This window comes from Phaenicophaeus curvirostris, chromosome 2 (assembly GCF_032191515.1).
Source record: "Phaenicophaeus curvirostris isolate KB17595 chromosome 2, BPBGC_Pcur_1.0, whole genome shotgun sequence".
Taxonomy (NCBI): Eukaryota; Metazoa; Chordata; class Aves; order Cuculiformes; family Cuculidae; genus Phaenicophaeus; species Phaenicophaeus curvirostris.
In genome coordinates this window covers 51,452,440-51,469,618 of record NC_091393.1, presented here as the reverse complement: position 1 = coordinate 51,469,618, position 17,179 = coordinate 51,452,440, and the positions used below count along the sequence as shown (strand labels likewise).

Sequence of the window (17,179 nt, the reverse complement as noted above, 5' to 3'; positions counted from 1 at the left end):
TCTGTCATGACTTCACCACCTGGGTCTCTCTCCTTCATTTGACGAAGTTTAAACTTTGTATCTTTGGTTTCTAGACCCACCTCTCTCTCTTCTCTTCCTTCTTCTCCTAGAAGAACTTGCCACAATATCCATTTGCTTCTATAAGCACACCTTTGTCTCTCTGTTCCTGATGATCGTGGTTTTTGCAATCTCTCATTTTATAAGCTACTACCTATTCCTCACTCAGGAACAGATGGCCAGTACTATACTGCAACAAATATATGACAAATACTGTTAGCTATACTACCATCACGCAGACCTCCTTAAGCTGAGTGACCAGCTGATCTTATTACTACAGATCTTTTTCTGTCATATGTATATATAACAACCTGTGAATATATCTATCTTAATGTCTGTGATATATACAGATCTACATTTATATATACAAAAATATGAATATATACATAACATTTCATCATTAACATCAACTTATTGTCTATAACATTAAGTCATAATAAAACGGAAACAACAATTTCTCCATGTGCACATATTGAGATTGATTATGCAAACAAGTCAGTCCCGACTGTGAGTGTAATTGGCTATCAATCCTTGCCTGGTGAGGAAGGCAGAGGTGAGGTGGGTTCCACCCTCAGATATTATGCTCAAAAAAATCCATATCAAAATTCTTCCCCCTACTGCAGTCAAAAGCAATGCTTGCCCTGACTTCAGGTGCAACTGTCAGCAAGCATGTGAATTTATGACACTGTACACAGCCCTCATTTACTTGAGTAAACCTTACTTATCCAAGGAAACCCACAAACATTCATATTTTTAGCCAATTACAAATAACAGTAACACTAGTTATGAGAACAAAAGCAGTTTCCATCCCTCCCTCCCCCCTCAAAAGAAACTGCTTAGGGATATTCAGCAGCTACAAAGCTCAGACAGTCTTAGAAACCATTCTCTCACTCAAGGAGTGCTGGGAGATCCTGGATATTCTCCAGTCTTTAGTTTTGCTCTTGCAAGAGAAGCTCAAGAGAATTCTGACTTCTAATTTTTCTCTGACCTAGTAAGAGCTAAAATTGCCTTCTGCTCCCTGTCTGTATATACTCCAGCTTTGAAGTGACATCTACTTCATGGCAAAACACAAACTGCTACCTACTTCTCCTTCACAGCAAAACATTGTGGCGGGGAGAAAACCTTGAGATTATGTCATTTTCTGTTTGTTTTTACTTAATTTTGAAAGCCTTTAGGCAGAAATCACAGAATCAGTGCCCAGAGAACAGATTTTCTGAGATACAGCACGGAAAATATGTTGCTAAAGGAGAAGATGCCACTCATCATTCCCACATCGGCACAAATACTTCCACATCTAGTCCTCCATCCTTTTTTTGATGTTTGTGGTATTTGTTGTTTATGAACTTCTTTCAGTTGCTAGCATAAAAGAGTCATGTGAGATACTACTGGTACGTGTCCTGGCAAGTCTGTAGCAAGAACCTATTTCAAAAAGCCTATTGAAAATGTAGACAAAGCAATAAAAGCTCTTTCCAATAGCCAGCTTCCTTGCACACAAGATGCACGTGCACATACACATACATACACATACCCTGTTCTGTGATGTAAATATATCTCTGATCGAGTAATCTAAGGAAGAGGATTTCCTGTAGGATTTGTATTTTGTATTGTGTTTCCCCATTTCTTTCACAAGGTAGATAAGCAAGTTTCTTCTGCTGTGTCAGCTGGCAAGCAACAATGGGCAACTTGCCAAGTAAATGCATCTTCCCAGTCCCTTTTGGTCCAGGGTCTGTTTTCTCAAGAAAAATAGAGATAATTACTTAATAATGTTTTTCCCCCTGAAACTACCATCTGAGGCAGGATTAATGCAATCCAAACTAGGTTTCATTTAGAATTCCAGACTCATAGGAAGCACTTACACAAATGGAAATGATTCCATAACTTACATACACAGAGTTGAAAAGCAAATTGATATCTCCCTATAGCTCTGAGGCTTCCTGACAGCAAAATAGTCCTCTAGCATGCAAAGATATCCTTTCCCTGCAAGCTAACCCAATTTGCACTGAAAAGCTACAGCTTATTCAAGATGCAGCTGGGGCTGTCACCCTGTCTGTTTCTGGGATTTCTGGAGACAAAACCCCTTACAGTTAGTGCTGTAGAACAGTAGTACAATTTTTCCTTATTATTCTCTATATAGGAATACACGGGGAGGCCTTTTGCTTTTCTGGCCAAGACAGAGGAGAAACTGCAGGAAGACACTGGAAGTCAGCGCAATTAGTTATTCTGTTCCACAAGTATTACTAGTGTTACTACTGGGCAACCAGCATGAATGAAAGATCTACCTAGCCCACAACCAGCTGCTGGCATAGGACAGGAACCACACAGCAGTAACACCTAAGCAAGACTATAAACTATATTTGCCTTGAAGATGTACTCCAAACCTTCACTCTGTAGAAACTAACCAGTACTTAGGTAACATTCTTCTTTCTTGACATAATGGCTCTGAGAATTGTTCTTGTACCACTGTCATATAGCCAAACGCTTGAACTGGTAGGTTACATCTTTGAAAGTCACAAGAGGCAAAACTCTCACATGAAGTTTAGGGATAAAATAATTTGGGATCCTTTTATTTATTTTCAGAACTCTTATAATTCATATCAGCCAAGTTTACTTTCTTTCCTTCTCCCTGTCTTAGAGAGCCAGTCTTGCTGCTTTTGAGGTGAAAGTCAATGCATGCAAACTGGGACATACAAACATAAGCTGACGTATCAAATAAACATAATAAAACAAAAGTTTTGAAAACCTGAAATAAATTCCCGTGTCACTATGTTTGTATAATTCCACCCAAATAAATTTAATTTTACAGTATAGCACCATGGATAAGCAGAACTTTATTAAAAATAGAGCACATGTACTCCTCAGAGAAAAAAAAAATCAATCTACTGAATAATGAAAAACAGACAAAAAATCCCAAACCTCCTCTGTAACATCTTAAGTTCTGCTCACCAAGACACGCATTGAATTTTGTATATTTACTCCTCATAAACTACATAGGCACTGAAATACTGTAGTTTATATAATTCAGAGCATTAGAATGGTTTTGCATTTTATCAGCTGTTTCACGCTATGTTATGCTATATAATAGCAGTCTTCAATGTATAAGACCTTGAATATGTACTGCATGGCTATCTTACAGGATGCTAGCTAAAGAATAAAGTTAAAAAGGAAAGGTATATCAGGATATCTATATAAAAGATGATACTTCTAGATATACAAGATCTGTAAAGCACTCAGTGAATCAATTGCTTCAGTTCCATTTTTGCCACAAAGGACTACTGAATATAAAGTCTTGTGACCAGACTTAGAGTGGCTGCTTCGGTTAGTCAACTAAGCGTTACCTTCCTCCTGCACCGAGCTTCTCCCACCCGCCATACCACTTACAGTGATACTTCATTGTTCTGATAATTAATTTCCACTTTTCAATACATAATTACATATAATCAAGTATTCAATTGACCAAAAGAGCTCCCACTTATATAATCTATGGACTATGCTTATCTTCCACCATCAACTCTGTTGTTCTTCTGCCAATCTGTAGTGCAAATTCTCCAAACTTTAATAGATTTCTGTTTGCACACTGGTACTCTCTAGTTTCAAGAAAAGATTTATCACAAAAGAAAGATTTAACTCTGAAAAAAGACAAGGAGGTCTATATTACTCGTCTAACTTCCAGGCCTGAAAGTTAATGCTACAAAACTACAGAGGAAATGAAAACAATCAGGTTGTCTAAATTTTAAGAAGTAATCCAAAAGGGTGGCTTTGTTTATACTCTCTGCTTCAGCATGATTTATTGGTAGTAATCACAAGGCTAGGACAAACCTAAGCAGTAACCTTTGCAGAAGAGTAAAAAAACTACTTGATATATTTTTCTAGATTTGTTTTTAACTGGATAAGGTTTGTGATCTGCTCAGAACTGGTGCCAGTACACAGGACGCAGTGGAAGTAAACAGACACAGCAGAGAGAACTAGGAAGACGAATTATCACTTGAAAATTAGTTTTGAGGCAGTTAAGATAGATGGTACTTCACAATAATCATCACTTTCTTAAGAGTAATAAATGCAGCTATGCATTGAGAGCACACAGTGGCAAACCCAGAGACCTGGAATGTAAAACATTACACATATTCTGCTGTAATGTTCCCAGTGCCTTAGCTCTGATGGTCTAGGTATATGAATGCAGCAAGGTTCAGGGAGAGAAGTAACAATGCTTATTACAAAATACTGTAGCTGCATGGCACCTGAAAAAAATATTTTGAGGCTCTAAGTTTATCTATTTGTATCTTTAGCATAATTTTAAAGCCTGATTTTCATTACAGTTCTGTAATTAATATTTTCTGTCCATTAAACCTATTGTTACGCATCTCCATTTTTCATGTGCTCATCTTGAGATAAATTGCCTTTAATAACTCCAGCTGAAGTCAGAGCCAAAGGGAACAGTAGCTTCCCCACACCTCTGAAAGGACTTGAGGGACCACACCATCGTAGAGACAAAGACAGCCAAATTAAGTACAAGCAAGTAACTAAGGAGGCAGTTTTGGAAATGTTGACATTGACTTATTTGTGCCAAATTTCCTCCTTTTGTAAAAGAAATACTAACATATGCTTTGCTTTGCCTTGGTATTCTAAGAACTGATGTGTCATGCTTGTAAGACTGGATTGATGCCCTCTAAAGACAGACAGTACAATGTAAGAAATACTGTATTTAACATGAATCTTCCAGACATTGATTTGTAAAAAATAACTGCAAAATGACACATGCATTATTAATTAATGGCATAATAATTTAACACATGCTAATATATCGTGACAGTGACAGCCTGGGGAATCTCTGTTTACATAACTTATGAACTGTGATTATTCAGGAGAACTCGCTGCCTATAAAATCATGTACTTGTCCAACAGTAGCTGCAGCACATTCAGGAGTCATTACCCAGAAACAACTTCATTCCATTAATATTATAAAAGTACCAGGGAGCTTATGGAAACTGGAAGCAGTGAAGGAGATATCAGACTGATGGGATTTTTTTTTATTGCAGTAGTGGAAGAAATTGTGGGGGGTTTGTTGCAGGGTACCCGGGAAAATTAATAAAGAAAAAAAAAAGAAGAGAGAGACTGAGAGAAGGATTTGAGGATCTTGGAAAGACTGTCCAAAACGTTAGTTGGTATCTGGAGTCATCACGGCACCAAAGAAGTGGCTTTTTTTTTGCCTTTTGTGTAAAAAAAGCCTGGTTTAGCAAAGAATCACTAGGTTGGAAAAGACCCACAGGATTATCGAGTCCAACCATTCCTATCAATCACTAAACCATGCCCCTCGGCACCTCATTCACCCAATCCTTTAAACACCTCCAGGGAAGGTGATTCAATCACCTCCCTGGGCAGCCTGTTCCAGTGCCCAATGACCCTTTTTGTAAAAAATTTTTTCCTGATGTCAAGCCTGAACCTCCCCTGCTAGAGCTTGAGGCCATTCCCTCTTGTCCTGTCCCCCGTCACTTGAGAGAAAAGGCCAGCTCCCTCCCTTCTACAACCTCTTTTCAGGTAGTTGTAGAGAGCAATACGTCTCCCCTCAGCCTCAATCTCCTCTTCTCCAGGCTAAACAACGCCAGCTCTCTCAGCCGCTCCTCGTAAGAGCAATTACAGTGCAAAACCATAGAGCTCCTCGCTGTAATTGTCAGGGGTTGCTATGGGTTTAAAACATCAAGCAGTGTACTCCTAGGAGTTAAGGAGAGCCTACTGAGGATGCTCTAGGAGATCAGTATTGGTTTCAGTGCCTAAAGCCATGGAAGACAGTGGACAGAAGGCTTGCATTGTGTTAATGAATCTGAAAAGCTCTGATGCTACATGAACTCTGATTAGGCTCAAGTTTAGGAAAGCACAGCATCAAGTGTCTGAATCCCGAAACAGAAATCTGGGATTTTTCTGCAGAAATCCTGGCCGCAGCTGACACACGGAGATGCATACACATATATGCAGGGTAGCATTCAACTTCCTAAATGCCCATGGGCATCTCCAGCCACTTGAAATGCCCCAGGGTTTTGGAGACGTCAGCACAGGGATGGCAAACATGATTCAGAACTATCTGGGAGAGCATCTCGAGTGGCACCAAGTAACAGTGTTTAGTTAACTTAATCACAGCCGTCAATCTTATTCTTTTTCAGAAGGAATATAATTCAATCACAGCATTTTATTTCAAACCATTCTTCAAGCCTTGCCAACAGGAGATTGAATGTGCAGAGCAGTCCGTATGAAGGCAATGGTCACAGAGCTGATCCTCATTCTTCTGCTGGGCACAGCCCCATCTGCTTTTCCACTCTGAACAGACCAAACTTCTGTCTCCATGAAGGCAGGGTTTGTTTCATAATCCAAGTCATTGAGTATTAGGAGGACACAGAGACATTTCCAACATATTTGCAATTATGTAATAGAGAGCCTAGTGCTTCTTAGATAAAAAAGTACTGTCAACGTCAAAAGAATATAACATATTCATATCTACTACTGTATTCTACCATACGAATGTATAGTAAACAAATAAACTGCATATTTTTGGTGATAGGTTCAGGATGGAAGCTGAAGAAGTTTAGTTTTTTCCTTGACAAGGATCAAGCTGTTTTTCTGTGTATCAAATACTTTGCCTAAATAACCCCTGCCATCTAACAAGCTCCAACATCTTTTCAACTATTATTCTGCAAAGCCATCACAGTGTTTTCTACTATTTGCCATCAAAAGGCCACAGACATACCTGCTGATGTTTCTCTGAATTTGTCACTAGTCTTCTTCTTCCGCCATTTCCAAGGTTTAAAGATTTTGCCAATAGTGGAGAGTTTGCCTTTTCTCTTGAAGGGAGGAGTCTGGGATCCTGGGGCTGGTCCATCCGAGTTAGCGATTGAAGCCTTATCCAAACTATCAACTGTATAAAGAAGAAAAGTAAAGGTAACTGAAGGACGGAAAACAAATGGTACCCAACAGCTCCTCCATTATCAGAAGGCAACAGGGTCTGTGTGGGTTCACATGTTTTCCGTTCCAGAAGACAGCCAAAAGGCATTTGACTACAGCCTGTGGTCACAAGCCAGTCCCCACCTCAGTTAGCTCTAGGTTTCACTGCTCCTCCGCACCTCAGTTGCAGCAGGCCAAAACTTGCTTCACACAACGCACATCAGGCACATCTGGCCACTTCTGTGTTTTTTCATTGCTGCTGGAGAATTTCTTTCAACGCATATTTGAAAGACTTTTCCCCTATCTTTGTTAAGGCTGAACAACTAGCTGTCATCGCATAGAACCACTTCTAACGTAAAAACATAAACTACTTCTATTGAGTAAAACAAACCCTTTCTTAAACAAGCTCTAAAAATAACTGTTCTGGCAGTGGAATGGAAATAGGTTCGGTTGATATCCCCGGTAATCAGTCATTTGCAGCACAGCCTGCTATGAGTCAGGCTTCTTATTAACAAAACATATTTAACAATAAGCTTTTGGACTGTAGCCAAAACTTAAAGAAGAATTACATTTCTACAAAAACATATCGAGCAATATGAAAGGCAATATTTATCATCCATGGCTGTAACATCAAGTTTTGTGAACCAGATTAAGACTCATTCCACAACATGCTACAGCATACAGTTAAAATAAATTTCCTGGAAATTTCCCTGAGAAGTATACTACTATTTCTTTCTATTTAAGAACTGAGGTTTCTCAGAGCATTCCATTTGTGGCCCCACAAACACTTCAAACTTGCTTTGTTTTATTCACGTGAGCACTTCCACTGAAGTAACTGTGATTACTTATGTACATTAAATTAATCCCAGGCTTAAGTGCTGGCAGCATAAGGGCTTCGTAATGGTTCCATTCATCTAAACATTCTAATTATAACCAATTCGGAACAGAGTTGATGTCACTGTCAACAGTAATAATGATAATCATAGATCATTAAATCAGAAAGTGCTACTCAAAGAAGGAAGTATCACTGTCCCCATTTTACAGATGGAGCACAGAATTGTTAAGTGCTTAATTTTCTATTTGCCAAACGGCTTTCTGAATCCTGGTCCTGCGTCCTAGCTGCTAAAAAGATACATATTCAGTCACATAACATAATGGTGCAATCTTATTATTTTGTTTCTCAGAAAAATGGCATTTACTGAGTCCTATATTTGTCCTAGGTTTTAGACTGATCCAGGATGCTAAAAATAAAAAAAATCTTTATTTTCAATGTTTTTAATTAAAGTACTGGGAAAAAAGATCCATTGTATAACTTCACAGAAGTTTATGAAGTTAAAACCAGAGATAAAATTGTATGAAAATGATAGCACTTAAATGAACATGTCTGACTGTGCTATGCCATAAAATGCAATAAATTCTGTACTGTCAGGGAAAGAGAACAGAGATATGGAAAACTTCTCCAGGATAAATTACTGTTATTCAGATGCATTGGAATTTAAAGCTTTCTTTGAGCATTTTCCTTGGGTACTTTCTCATCTATAACATGGCAAGAAGATGGAAGAAAGGCATGCAAACAGGCTTTAAAGGTAAAAAGCCAAGACTTTGATAAGGACCGAGAGATGTTTACCCCTTGCGTGAGTACAGAACCCCACTTGTGCATCCTCGAGAACGTAACAGGATGATCTATAGGGATCTCTAAGCTGAGACTCCCTTGAAACAAACAGTTGACACCCTAAAGACCTTGACAAGCTGCGTGAGAGATGAGGATGAGAACACCACCAATGGCAGTGGGCAGCTCTGTAGAAAGAGACAGGCATGGGACAGCAGAAGGACCTCTGTGGGGGTGCCTCACCTGGAATTAAAGATCGCACTTTTGTCTAGGCTTACAGTCATTGCCTACGTTGTACAATTCCCTGAGGAATACAGAAGCCTCTGCTGGAAAATGTGGATCTAAGGAGAGGTACATTTATTTGGAGGGTAATTAGAAAGACTAGAGGGCTAAATTTATCTTGACAAGTCAAGCTGATAGAAGAATGGGCAAGGGGCACACCTTGCAGCTGAGGAGAGTCAGCTTAGATGAAAGGAAGACATTTCCATGAAGCGGGTGGCACAGCACTGGAGCAGGTCTTGGGAGGTTTTGGAGGCTCAGCCAGGCAAGCCAGGGCTGACGTCACCTACTGTTGGTAATAGTCCTACTCTGAGTGACACACTGGACCAAGCAAACTCCCGTGGTTCCTCCCAGTCAAGATTCCAACGGTGCTTATGTATGTGGAAAAACACGGTTGCTCTGTGAAATCTGTGCTAGTAAATCCAAAGAATCAGAAGTGAAATGCTAAAGAAAAGAGACCAGGATCTGGTGGCTCAGTTTTGTCCTGGGACCTGAGCCAAGCATTATCTCACTGGCAGAGGCAGTCCATCAGCTCATTAGAGGGAAAAGCTGACTGCTCCTTGGAGGCAGTGGGACAGAACCCACGTTCTTGTCTCCACTGGCTTAGAAAGGCTGTGTTATTGATGTGAAGAGTCTGCACTGTGGTGACAGACAGCATAGTCTTTATAAACACAGATCTTTTCAAATCCTACTGGGTCATAAGAGTCTAGTCTATTGCAGCAAAACAATTTCATTAAAGCCGCATCTAAATTTTTTCCGCCAGTGTCTACCAGCAGGAATGGAGTAGGATTATGGCTCCAATAGCTCCCCACAGAGAAAGATGGATTTGCATCAGTCCCTCTGCTGAAAATATTTGTCTGAAATAATGATATTCTTCCTAGCTAAAGAAATCTGTCTCCTTCAAATGAACTAACACATGAAAAAGAGATACATTTACTGGTGAACAATTCTGTTCAGGAAGACCACAACTTTTGAAAACAGGATTCAACATTAACTCCTTCTGATAATAAAAGATGAGTTGACTTATCAAACAAGATCACAACAAGTGCTCATAATTGGGAATTTACTAAACCACTGACCTTGTACTAGTTCCTTCATTTGAAAAAAGGACCCAAATATATATCTGGAAAGAAGGAATAAGCATCAAACTACTTTCAGAAATAATCTAAGACAAATAACATATCTAGGAAAAATTACTTATTTATATTCCAAAGCAATGATAAGGTAGCACATTTTACCAACTAATAAACCGCCTAGGAAAAAAAACCAAAAAAACCAAAAACCAAAACAAACCAAAACCAGTAATGACATTCCAGAGCATTTTTCAAATGGTATTATTCCTCATCTTTGAAACACTCAGCAGGAAATTGATGTTTAAGATTTACACTGCTTGCTTTATAGGTCATGTACTTTTTAAAGAATAAAGCAGTGTATTTTTCACCCCAGAATGCTTACGTACCCTCTGTTAATCGTTATAAACATTACACATTAAAGGAAACATCTCAGCTTTCCAAGATTAGAAGATCCTGGTAACTCGTGTTATTCTTTTATTAGTACAACGTCTTGAAGTCCTGCCTTCTTCCTACCATCTTCAAAAAGATAGTGAGTCACTTCATTGCCTCCAATAAACATAATTAATAAGTCTGACATTAGGACTTCTGACTATACTATCAGCATAGTTTATATTATTACATTCTTGTCCTTTGCCCTCAGTGTAGACTTTACACTGGAAGGATATAAAGCGTACACAAGAAGGATAAGAAGTAAGTACATGAACTATGAAAGCTGATGTCATACAAAGAGGAGATCATCTTCTAGAAGAACAACACCACTAACTGAGACACTGCGAAGTCACATCATGCTGGTACAGCTCATGATCGAGAAGGATACAAAAAGGACAGCCTGTGCCCAAGCCTGTGAGCAATCAGCAAAGATTAGATCGCTTTATGGATGACCCCAACTTTCCTATGAACACTCAAAGTTGGAAATACCTGAACATGTCTTATCCTTGGAAGGATACTTGCAGTAAGCAAGTAGCTGCTTAGGAGGAACGTTTCTGCTGTGCGTATCTCCAGAAATGTTGTGCAACTGAAGCGGGTGTATGGATTCATCAGTTTTCCTGGGACATGGTACACTTCAGCACTTTTCACGTCAGAACTGACACATGCTAACACCTTCTTCAGATGAGAACTTAGAACTAACTTTACAGAAACAAAATGCAACAGAATACTATCCATCTGTTCATTTCAAGCAAGTCTAATACAAATTCCTCTGAAGTAAACAGCTGCGATTCTGCTGGTTCCAGGCCTTATGATCTCGAACACAGTAAGATCATTTTATTAAAAGGTTTGACCTAAAGAAAATTTATGATCAGAAAGAGAAGGCTACATTTATGCCATAATTTGTTCTGTATTTTTACTTCTGTATATATACTCTTCTATATACTTCTGTATATATACTCTTGACAGTGAAAGTGGAAAACCACTAGAAGAGCCTAACCTCATGACTGAATACCAGGAGTAATACAAGATATATGGGAATAAAATCCCACACCAGCATGTAGTTATGCTATTCTTTTCCTAGTAGAACCATATTTTAACAGTTAACAGATCAAAATTCCTTGCCTGTAGTTTGCCACTAGTAATCTGAGTCACTGGTGATTTAAAAAACGTCAAACCTGAGTAATTAAGTAGCTAACTACGGTAGGAGTATACTCAAGTTTTTTTCTGTAGAAGATTCCTTTGCTCAGTCTGAATAGTTTAAAATTCTCACATTAGTCCACATTCATATTTAGTCCCAATGAGAAAAAGTTTATTGCACAGACTTTGCTGTAATTAAGTAGGGAATGTCTTATAAAATTGCTGATCAGATACTCCCTGACTCTGAATGTAGAAATGCTATAACTCACAACATAAAAACTATGTGAAATCTCTGCTTCTCTGTACATAAAACAGCATCCCGGGCTAGAGTTTCACAGCACAGTGGCTTTGAAATCAGCCTGGGAAGTTTCTTCTCTGCACTTCCATCTGCTCATTCTCAACCCTAAAAAAATCCCTTCAGTTGTAAAAATACAACTGTTCACTGGGCTTCATTGTAAGTAGATCTCTGAATGATCCCAACCAAAAATTTCTCACCCTTTCTGCCCTCTTTCCTTTTTTAAAAGGTTATTTTTAATCTGGGCTATGCCATTGATTTAGTCTTCAGCACAATCCCACAAACACTTGAAGTGTCAGGGCTGGGTGAGGAGTAGGCTGTGGCACGGGGCAGGAGCTGGCGACTGGGCGGGCAGGCAGCATAAATCAGTGTCACAGTTGCAGCCAGGATACCAAAACACTTCAGCCACAAACCTGACAGTGCTACACAGCCTGGCACATACTAAATGCCTGAACCTGGGTCAAGTCCACAAAATAAAGATGCTTTTGCCTACAGCATTAATAGGCAGAGGTAGAAGACTTGGGTTCCTCCCTCTTCCCAAACAAATAGCATTGAAATCAACTATACTTCCTTCCCCAAAGAACACCCTAACCAGGAGTGGGAGTCATGGTCTTCTGCAGAAAGTAGTTTTGAGGCCATGCAGCCACAAGCACAAGGGAGAATTCTGGGAGGAATGTGATGATGTACTCACTTAGCTAAGTTCACTCATTTACAAAGATATGGGAATTCATAGACATCATGAGTGATGCAATGTGTATGAGCCGTCTCTGAGAGAAACAGTGGCTGTACTTTAGATAAGAATGTACAATACCATTTGAATCACTCTCATACTAAAAAAAAAGTATTACAGGATTGCAAAGCTATTATCTTCCAAAACGGTAGTCAGAAGTGTTTTGCCTTTCCACTATTTCTCTACTCACCCCACCAGCACTGTTTCCCAGAACTCATCCAACCCTGCTGGATAGAGATTCTTTTTCACATCGGGGCTGTTAAGCACAAGATGGCACCAGCAGAGAGGAAAATTCTCTTCTTTCTCCATCCCTCTGGGCACTGCACCTTTCATATTGCAACCCCTTCTCCTACTCATTTGCTTCCCAAGACTCACCCACCTGCACTGCAGTTCTGTTCCGCATCCTTGTCAAGAAAAGCAAGGCACAGAGTGGTCAAATGAAGGAACGGTCTGCCTCTAGCCCCTCCTTCTCTCCACCACTGGGGAACACAACCAAGAGCGGAAAAGGCTCCAATGATACCAAGGTACTAAGGTAGTACTGGCATCTAGTACTTTCACTAGCACTGAGTATCTTGTAGTGTTACCATGGTATCACTACATCACCCTTAAAGTGTGTAAGGATAACCTTTTTGTTGTAATACAAGTGACTCAGGTTATCACCACATCTAACCATAAATTAACTAAGAAACACAATAGAAGATGCAATTACTTCAGTTCAAAGCTACTTTATGGGTGAAATTGGGTCTGAATGATTTCTACACTTATTAACTACCAGTTAGCTAGCACAGTTATTTTTTCTCTTCCTCTCATTGCCCCCAGATGCCCTGCAGGGATGTGCTGCAAAAGTCATCTTAGTTTATTGAGAATTCAAAAACTCTTCTGACAGCATTATGATTTTCCATACAGTCTTGGCAAAGGGCACAGAGTTGGAAGTCATGGTTTTTATGCCAGCAAAATCAACATGTTTATGCAGCTGCATATTATCCCCATTTAGTGACAAGAACAATAACTCATCTACTTGCTATAGAGTATGGTAAGCTGCTTATTCTTGGAGCTTACTGGAAAAAAATCAAGACATAGCATGGCAAAATGTTTGACATGGTCATTAAAACCCAGAAGTCATTCTGACACAATCAATGTAATTTTCAATAAATCTCTCAAATTCTGTAACATTATATTGATTTTTCCTGACCAGAACCAGATGGAAAGACGGGTCTTTTTTCTTTCTCCTACATTATTTTCTACTTGGAAACGAAAAAATGCAACTAATCCCCAGTGGATAAACTGACAAATGGGAGAGCTATAATCTGCCTCCAAGAAGCACAATGAATTGGCATCTGAATGCTTTTGCTTTGCCATACATCTGGAGTTTAACTTTGGGGAAACTCTGTCATGAGCTAATTGACTTGATTGTGTTTTAATTAAATGAAAGGAAAAAGCTGAAGTTCAGATGTAGGCGGCTGAATGGTAGTTTCCATATGGAACTGCCAATGTTGCAAAATGTTAATTGGACCTCCTGCTGGCGATGAGCTAAACAGGCTGGGTAGCGGCTACTTCAGAGAGATGCTGACTCCCGCCTTGAAATAGCCAGAGGGGATCCTCTCAGGATAACCACAGCAGGAATGGATACACTGCCTGAATGCCTCTGCATTTCTACAAAGATACATGCACAAACACCTTTCCAGTTGTTGGAGTCACACATGGACCAGCAGTGCCAAAGTCCAGAAATGGCTTCAGGAGGCTGAACTCCCACCTCACCACAAGCCAAACCTTACCTCGCTGCAGAAAGCCAAACACTGCAAGGGGTGGAAAATTCAACTTTCTAACATCTGGAAACAAAAGGCCATTCTCTGTTCCACCCCTGTGATCAGTCCCTGCCTAAGCTCTGTAAAAGCCACAGGTGCTGCTACACAGCTACTTACAAGCGAATAAGCGGAGACTATGCTCCCCCTGAAAGCGATATCACAGATGCCCAGGGCTCCACATTTCAGAGAACACAGCTCAGAGGGATGCCCAGCCACACTGTCCTCTTCTATAGTGCTCAGAAGAGCAACATCAGCCAAGTCCCAAGCCATGGTGGTGCACCCACATGCATTTAATTTAGTTCTCACTCCCCTCATGCATACGCCTGGTATTAACTTGCTCAGAGCCTGGAAGAGCTTGTTTAGCTACCTGTCTCTTAGGAAGGCAGGCCTCACTCGACAAGACATTGGTTCCTAGCAAGTATGGAGGGGAATTTATCTTGGGTTCCTATTACCTTACACAAGAATCAGTAAACAAAACTGTTAAACTTTAGGGCTTGAGACATGCTCACTACTTTACTGGGGTAAAGCACAAAGGACCTCTTTGCCTTCTAGTTACCGTAAGTGTTGCTTTTTTTGTTCTGGTCACAATAACCACATCAACTTAAGCACTGTTGGTTTGTCATGCTACAGACTATCACATTTTGACATTCATTAGCTACTGAGAGTTGTCTCTTGTCAATGCAGATAATGCACTTGTAGCTTCAGAGTTAATTCACAGTATAGTTTTCGCTCCCACTGAGTTAATTCTACAGAAAAAAAGGTGAAGTTATGGTTGTAGGGTACTCTGTAGAGACACTGGAAATACCACATACAATACAGCTAGCCAGGGCTACCCAGCCCAACTAAATTACACTTCCTCAACTAATTACACCTCTCATGCAGGAATCTGTGCAGAGCTCTTTGTCTGCTACATCTGTGCTGGCATGGGAGCTATGGTAGTTCTACAGTGCATTAAACACCGCAATTATACCTTTAAAATCACATCACCTCTCACCTGCTTCTTGTGTCAAAACACACTAGGGATTTGCTTAAGGTCTGAACAAAAATAAGGACTGGACCTTATAGCTGCAATATGCCCACAAGCATGTGTTTGCAAATTTACTGTTTACATTTTGGCATCATGCAATCCTTACCAGAACACCTGCACTACTTCCTCTTCTCCAACCAAATGTTTAACTTCCATCCCTTTGGCTTCCTAAGAAAGGAATAAGTGAATGCTCAGCAATGCCATTATACAGGTCTGAAAGTGATCTGGCCGAAAATCTTCTTGCTAGCTCCTCTCTGACCTAAACACAGCTGGCTCTGACCAGAAGGAAAGGGCTTGTAGGAATAATACAGGCTGATTATTCTTTTTTTTTCTCAACCCCAATACTTGAGCAAAAAGCAGCAAATGGAAAATTGCCAGACAGTTACATTTTCCAGCTATATGAAACATCAGGTCAAATGTCAAACTCTGGATCCAAGCAGCTTCTCCACAAAAAGAGGAAGAAAAAATCCAGGCACAGTAAGAGAGATATGGAAGGACAGAACAAACAACTAGAGGCAGTGTACATAGAAGAGCAACCAAACTACTTTGAACCGGTGAGGACTGAAAACGAATGCTTCTTGTGTCAGAATATTAAGCGATAAATCTCCTTGGAGTACAATCGTATAGATTTCTATTTATAGGTTAAAAAATCAGTTTGGATAATTTTGTAATTCTATCTAAAAGTAAGCTGCACAGACTCATCTTGTTCAATCCTGTAATGATATTTTTAAAATGTCACGTTTGAAAACTAGAACTACAGAACTGGAAATATCTACTTACTGACTTTTCTTGGTATAGCCTTAATACGGGGGAGAAAAATAACCATAAATACTCATACAATAAATATTTTCAGCTACAGGCAAACAGTAAAACTTTCCAGCAGACAGTGGCTAGAAGTGCGAGGAATTAAAAGAAAACATTTTTTTGGTAATTAATAGGTATGTAGTACTGATGTCGAGAAAAAACTCAGCCAGGCATCTCACAGGGAAGCCTTTGGCCCTATTCTCACTTCAGCTAGCGGCAAAGTTGCTTTTCATCTGCCCCAAACAAGCCAGAAGCCCTTGGATAGCCTGTCCAAGCAGCAGCAGCACCTGTGGAAGAAAGGGAAGGTGGGGGAAGGTTCCTGATGCTGGCTTGTCCCAACAAGCGAGCCAAGGTGATAGGTCACTGCCCTATTGGAACATCCCATCCCCAGTGTTCCTAGGAACTTGCCAAGATGAGAAACACAGCCCATAGGAATTTGGGGCCAGGGAAATGCAAAACTTGACATCTAGTGTAAACTCTGCCCCTGTTCCGTCAGGCTGCTAACTCCCAGGCAGGTCTAGGTGCTTACCTACAGCTCGTCTTAGGAGCCTGTTTGCCTTCTGAGAGTGAACCGGCATACCCACTGATGGCCCTTACCGACTCACTATCCAAACTGAATCAAAAACATCAAAGCATGTCCACAGTTACTCTGCGCTGTTTCTAGCTCCTCTCCTCTCCATACCTAAGCAAATGCAAGCTTGGGGATGCTTCAAACCTCTGCTGGCTGGTTCCTCTGGAAGCGTACATCATTCCCAGGGAGGGTTTTACTCCATTAACAACTCACTACCCTGTAGCACCAGCTAAAGGACCCAGCTGCCGATCTCTCTCTTAACACCTTTTGGCTGTTCCCTCGGTGCACCTGGAAAGACAGAGGGCTTTCCTCACAACTTCCTCAGAAGCCATTGCTGTTGTCAGTGGAGGCAGCACTCAAGTACGGCTTGACAGAGATGTTGTCCACACAAGTGGGTTCCTGGTCATCTCAGTCTTTGTTTTCACACCACCATCAT

At 40.2% G+C, this 17,179-nt stretch overlaps 1 protein-coding gene across 5 annotated transcripts in view; it reads right to left on the bottom strand.

The window, feature by feature from the left end:
* The window catches only part of PHACTR2 (phosphatase and actin regulator 2), a 134,688-nt gene that overhangs the window by 44,033 nt on the left and 73,476 nt on the right, over positions 1-17,179 (bottom strand). For all 5 annotated transcript variants that reach the window (XM_069852039.1, XM_069852040.1, XM_069852042.1 and 2 more), the window contains exon 2: positions 6,791-6,958. In XM_069852039.1, coding sequence (XP_069708140.1) covers positions 6,791-6,958 — 168 coding nt within the window. The remainder of the gene's footprint in view (positions 1-6,790; positions 6,959-17,179) is intronic.